Source organism: Simochromis diagramma, unplaced genomic scaffold (genome assembly GCF_900408965.1).
Source record: "Simochromis diagramma unplaced genomic scaffold, fSimDia1.1 OVJJ01000565.1, whole genome shotgun sequence".
NCBI lineage: Eukaryota > Metazoa > Chordata > Actinopteri > Cichliformes > Cichlidae > Simochromis > Simochromis diagramma.
In genome coordinates, this window is record NW_024387304.1 from 3,835,701 (window position 1) to 3,842,431 (window position 6,731).

At 42.3% G+C, this 6,731-nt stretch overlaps 1 protein-coding gene across 4 annotated transcripts in view; it reads right to left on the bottom strand.

The window, feature by feature from the left end:
• Window positions 1-6,195, bottom strand: part of LOC120716659 (glycine receptor subunit beta-like) — a 52,158-nt gene extending 45,963 nt beyond the window's left edge. For all 4 annotated transcript variants that reach the window (XR_005692014.1, XM_040004231.1, XM_040004230.1 and 1 more), the window contains exons 1-2: window positions 5,749-6,195; window positions 5,099-5,325 (exon numbers count right to left, since the gene is read on the bottom strand). Coding sequence is in view for 3 of the 4 variants with exons in the window: in XM_040004231.1 (XP_039860165.1) it covers window positions 5,099-5,325; window positions 5,749-5,751 (230 nt within the window). In the remaining variant the exon portion in view is untranslated. The remainder of the gene's footprint in view (window positions 1-5,098; window positions 5,326-5,748) is intronic.
• Window positions 6,196-6,731: the final 536 nt, after the last annotated feature.

A 6,731-nucleotide genomic window follows, 5' to 3' on the forward strand; every position in this document is an offset into this window, starting at 1 on the left:
ATGTTCTATGGAGAGATTCGTTTTGTAAGGGAAATTACATTGTGATTTTTATCAGTGCTAAAACATTTTGTGGCTTGTAAAAAATTCCCCTCTTTCACAGTATTCATCCTTCAAACTCGGGTCCTCTACCAGATGCCTGGGAGCTTGAGGGTCCTGCGCAGTATCTTAGCTGTTCCTCGGACTCCACTCTTCTGGACAGAGATCTCAGATTTTATTCCTGGGATCTGCTGGAGCCACTCGCCTAGCTTGGGGGTCATTGAGTGCTGCAATTACCACTGGGACTACTGTTACCTTCATCCTCCACATCTTGTTGAGCTCTTCTCTGAGCCCTTGGTACTTCTCCAGCTTCTCGTGTTTCTTCTTCCTGATGTTGCTGTCATTTGGTATCACTTCATCTATCACTAGAGCCGTCTTCCTCTGCTTGTCCACCACTACTATAACTAGTTGGATAGCCATCCCATTTTGTCCGTCTGTATCTGGAAGTCCCACAGGATCTTAGCACAGTCATTCTCTACCACCCTTGACCTCTCCCATTTTGACCCCGGGACTTCCAGGTCATAGTTGGCACCATATGTGCTGGATTGTCTCAGGGGCATCTTTACACAGTTTGCACTTGGGGTCTTGCCTGGTGTGGTAGATGGGTCTTGTGGTCAGAGCTTGTTTTTGTGCTGCCATGATTAGTGCCTCTATGCTATCTTTCAGTCCAGCTTTATCCAGTCACCGGTAGGACTTCTGGATGTCAGCCGCTTCCTCTATCTGCCGGTGGTACATACCGTGCAGGGGCTTGTTCTTCTATGATGGTTCCTCCTCTTCCTCGGGTTTCTGCTGCCTGAGGTATTCACTGAGCACACGGTCGGTTGGGGCCATCTTCCTGATGTACTCATGGATGTGCATTGTCTCATCCTGGACCGTGGTACTGACACTCACCAGTCCCTGGTGCCTGACCCTCTGCGAGTTCTAGGTGGATGGGACTGGCCCCTTTTGGGGTCCCTAGGGATCAGAACTGTCTGGCCTTAAGTTAGCCATTCTGGGTGTCTCTCATTTACTAGCAGCTGGTTCATTTATGCTCCAAGACACTCATGCAGTGCAGTCAGCTTCTTCAGCCAGTAGGCATGAACCATGTCAGGACCAATTGCTGACCAACTCTTATCTCTCTAGTGTACCTCTTCAAGCAGCTGACCAAGGCTGTGAGTCTTTGCTTGACAGTTTCCAAGGCCTCAGATATGGACAGCTTGCTGTACTTCTTAAGCACCTTCTTCACTGCCCATTTATGCTGCTCCGATAGTTGGCTTACTTCCCTCCATGCTACCTTGATCTTAGCCTCTAGTCATCTTCTCCATGGAGGGTACTGCTCCTTGTGGCTGCTCAACTTGTAGCCAAGCATCTCACTGATTACTGCTGCTGTAGTGTAGATCAACTTGTTAGTCTCTGTAATGGTGGCGGTAGGTATAGTCAGTAGTGCTGCATTTACATCATCTAGTAGACCTTCAGAGGGCACCTCACATAATCTTGGTAACCGGCTACAGTAGCGAGCTCCTCTCGCACTCAACGATCCTTCTTCCATCACACTTGGGGCTTTGTACTCAATCCCGGGTGGGGGTGAAGATATCTCCCCCCTGACCTGTCATCTGTGATTTATATTTACAGAGACAATACTCCACAGCATGTGCTCATATATTAGAAACATACTATAACCCTGCAGTTACCACAGATGTGCTCAGCACACTGACAACATGTGTGTAGTGCTATACTATTCAATGAAGCCTAATCACTCTTTTTCCCAAATGTGAGAAAAATAAAATATTCATATTTTGCATGATCTAATTTAAATTCAAAAAACCTGTCACATTGATGTCTGTGAAGGTTCTCAGTCATCCAGGTCATCGTAGTCAAAGGAGCTTGTAAAGAAAAGCGTCTGGACTTCTTTAAGTTGCTTGAAGACGCTTCACCTCTCATCCGAGAAGCTTCTTCAGTTCTAAGGTCAAATGGTGGAGAGTCCCAGATATAAACCTAGTGGGAGTATCCCCCCACAGAGGGACAACAGGACCCCCTGATGATCCTCTAATCGCCTGAGCCAAGGTGTGAAACTGGGTGTGGGTCCCAATCAGCCAGAGTTTCGGGTGTGTTCATTGTGAAACCTGGCCCCACCTTATCATGCAAATTCCTGAGGTCAGATGGCCCAGGATGTGAGTGGGCGTTAAGGCGTCTGGGAAGGGATCTCAAAACTGGATTATAGATGGCAGAGAGTTGGTGTCGTAAACCCCCGCCTCTGTTCAAAGGTGGTCGCTCACAGTGGACATAGATGGTTTCTTTCACTCCTCTTTCAAACCATCTGTCCTCTCTGTCCAAAATGTGAACATTGGCATCCTCGAAAGAGTGTCCTTTATCCTTAAGATGCAGATGGACTGCTGAGTCTTGTCCTGTGGAGGTGGCTCTTCTGTGTTGTGCCATGCGCTTGTGAAGTGGCTGTTTGGTCTCTCCAGTGTAGAGGTCTGGGCATTCCTCGCTGCACTGTACAGCATACACCACATTGTTAAGTCTGTGTTTTGCCGTTTTGTCTTTCAGGTGAACCAGTTTTTGTCTGAGCGTGTTGCTGGGTCTGAAATGCACCGGGATGTCATGCTTGGAGAAAACTCTCCTGAGTTTTTCTGATACACCGGCTACATAGGGGATGACAATGTTGTTGCGTCTGTCCTTCTTATCCTCCCTCGCTGGTGTCTGGTCTTCTTTTCTGTGCCTCTTTGCTGACTTTAAGAACGCCCATTTAGGATAGCCGCACGTTTTGAGTGCTTCCTTTACATGTGTGTGTTCCTTCTTTTTCCCTTCAGGCTTAGAGGGAACATGTTCTGCCCAGTGGTGTAGGGTCCTAATTACTCCAAGTTTGTGTTCCAAAGGGTGATGGGAGTCAAAGAGGAGGTACTGGTCCGTGTGTGTGGGCTTCCGGTAAACTTCGATGTTGAGTTTGCCGTTCTCTTCAATGTGCACGGCGCAGTCCAGGAAAGGCAAACAGTTGTCCTTTGTGTCTTCCCTGGTGAACTTGATGTTTTTATCCACAGCGTTAATGTGCGCAGTGAAGGATTCCACTTCTTGTGTCTTGATTTTGACCCAGGTGTCGTCCACATATCTGTACCAGTGGCTAGGTACTCTTCCTTTGAAAGAGCCAAGAGCCTTCCTTTCCACTTCCTCCATGTAAAGGTTGGCTACAATAGGTGACACGGGGGAGCCCATGGCACAGCCATGTTTTTGTCTGTAAAAGCCTTCGTTGTATTTGAAATATGTAGTGGTGAGGCAGAGGTCTAACAGTGTGCAAATCTGATCGGGTGTGAAGTTGGTCCTGTCCTCCAAGGAGCTGTCTTCTTGTAGTTGTTTTCTGACAGTCTCCACGGCCTCCATTGTGGGTATGCAAGTGAAGAGAGAGACTACATCAAAGGACACCATGGTTTCATCTAGATCCAGGGTAAGTTTCTGGACCTTGTCGGTGAAGTCGGTGGAGTTCTTGATGTGGTGTGGGGTGTTCCCCACAAGAGGAACACCCCCAACAGGACAAGACTCAGCAGTCCATCTGCATCTTAAGGATAAAGGACACTCTTTCGAGGATGCCAATGTTCACATTTTGGACAGAGAGGACAGATGGTTTGAAAGAGGAGTGAAAGAAGCCATCTATGTCCACTGTGAGCGACCATCTTTGAACAGAGGCGGGGGTTTACGACACCAACTCTCTGCCATCTATAATCCAGGTTTTGAGATCCCTTCCCAGACGCCTTAACGCCCACTCACATCCTGGGCCATCTGACCTCAGGAATTTGCATGATAAGGTGGGGCCAGGTTTCACAATGAACACACCCGAAACTCTGGCTGATTGGGACCCAGACCCAGTTTCACACCTTGGCTCAGGCGATTAGAGGATCATCAGGGGGTCCTTTTGTCCCTCTGTGGGGGGTTACTCCCACTAGGTTTATATCTGGGACTCTCCACCATTTGACCTTAGAACTGAAGAAGCTTCTCGGATGAGAGGTGAAACGTCTTCAAGCAACTTAAAGAAGTCCAGACGCTTTTCTTTGCAAGCTCCTTTGACCTGTCACATTGATAGATGCCTCTGATTTTAAGCCTTTAGCCGTCAGTTACTAATAGTTGCCACCTACCATTTGACAATTTTATAGGCTATGCCAGACCATATATTGCCACCACTGTTCTTAATAGTGATGCATGTGAATTATTTAATGCTACAACAGTGCCACTGTTACTGTTCTAATCCCTCAAAATAGAAATGGTTCTGATTTTTTACATACATTTTTTTTACATCTTATTCTTTATGAAAGCAAGAGCAAGTTAAGAACCAATGTAAAAACAGAATTCAAAACTAGGTCTACCTAACATTTTATATAAGCTCAACAAAGAAAAGGCTTATGTGCTCAGGGAGCACATAAGCCTTTTCTTTGTTGATATATCACCATATAATACCTAAAAGTTAACCAATTTTTTCTAAAAGAAACAGCTTAGAGTCACTGAAAAAAAGACAAGATTAAAGTCACTTTTATGAATCAATAATTTCTCCATGACCCTCAGAGAAAGACAAAAACTTTAAACTGTCTCTAAAGTCTACAGACTCTGCTAAAAACTGAGGTCAGTGGGCTTTTCTGGAAATTATAACTTTATTTTCCAGACAACTGATTAGTTCTGCATGTATTAATGACTTCTATGACACTGTTCCAGGTCACTTTGGGTGTACAACGAACGGGTACTCACGAGAGCTTTCAAGAGAAACAAAGCTTTCTTGCTCCCCTTAAGTGTTTGCACCCTCTTGATTTACACACTACAAGCCACCTTTTCATGCACCATACTAACATGTTAACTTTTTGTAGGGCTAAATATGTATGGCTGAGGCTCATGAGAATCACTCACTTTTTTTAAGAGACCAAAATGTGATTTCTTAAACATAAGTCATGACAGGATAATCACAGTGATTGTCCAATTCATGGCAATCCATCCAGAAGTTATTTTCTTCAGAATATTAAAAGGTATTCATTTTTTAAAAAGAATGAGGCAAAAAATGGATTATGGGTCCCATAGATTGATTAAAACAGATTTAAAAGCACACCTCATGCTGATCAGGACGTCTCCATTCCTGAAGATGAAGAGCAGTATATTGTCTTGTGTGACATCATGAAAGTTTGCATTTTTTTCATTTGCAAAGAAAAGATCTGGTTTCCATAAACACTGGAACATTTTGGGATCAACAGTTAGTGCTTCACTCTTATAATCTGTAGGAAGCTGTAGACGAGGGTCATTCCATCTTTGTCGAAGAAATATATTTACTCTGTAGTCCTGCAAAGACAAATATTGTATTAATAATTTGCACTACATCAACTCCTACTTGTTAGGGCTAATATTTAAAATGAAACATATTGTGAAACTTTTCTTTTTTTTTATTCTGCTATTTTTCTTAAGTCTGGTCATACTTGTGCAATCCTATTTTTTTCCATATGTCGCCAATAAACAGCTGTATCCTGAGTCAGGCTAAAACAGTAACATGTAGCAAGTGTCTGCTCAATTCTTCAGTATTAATAATACTAATGTAGTTATGGTGATTCATTCATTTAACAGAATACAGTTAATGACTATCATTAATTCAATGCGTATTTGTAAAAATATATAATCTGCATCTTTATCTTATCTGCATCTCTCCAACATTTAGTAGTTTGAGCCAAATTCCATTAATCTAATATGCATTGTTTGTAGCTGTATTACCATAGTCGTCTCCTGGATAGACCCAAAGCTGTTAATGAAGATGTTCACTCTGGACTCAACTGGGATACCTGAGATATAGACACAAGGACACAAAGCAATATAAAGTAAGATGATTCTAAAAGAAGGGAGTGCATACTGAATAAATTAGTAAACATTCTTTTACTGGTCAGCAAGTTACCCCATGTGATCATGCAAACACAGGTAAAAACAAAACAAAACAAAAAAAACGTGCATTTTTACAACTTTAAAAAAGGATTTTTTTGTCTTTTGCACTGGTACCAAACAGTACACCTACACTGGAATTTTACATAAGATTCAGCCTTTTTTGAAATAAGAAGACACAGCACAGCAATAAATACCCAGCCAGCTGTCAGCTAACAGTCCCTCCTCCTTCCCTTTGGGCTTATCTATTTTCTACTACAAGCACACTCCTTTCACTCAATTGTGGTGACACTTTAAAAAAAAAAAAAAAAAAGCCTCAGTATTATTGTGAAGTCTTTGCCTTATAATATAAAGCCCATTGAGGCCACTGTTTTGATTTGGTGCTAAATAAATAAAACTGAACTGAATTTCACATTGATATGAAAGCTTTCATTGTAAACCTCTTCACCCATTAAAAAATGAAAATTTACAAATAAATGAAGTCAGTTTGACAATTCAGACATTTTATACTGCTAAACTACACCAAAACTATTTCCAGTAAACAGTTCTTCATGTAGCCATTTCAATCCAATCCAATAAATGCATACAATTCATAGAAAAATAATATTCTTGTACACAAGCTTTCACATGTATCTCAAACAGATGTGGTTTGGGATCTGGTTTCTGAGAGTGGTAGAACAAATTTTTTCATTTAGCATTATGAGACTTATGAGCATGTCCTTCATTTTTTCTGTTAGGTTGCAGCTTAATATTTTCACTAATCCTCTAGATTTATTTAAACTGTTATATTGTGTATAAAGTCTAAAGTGACCTATAATTTC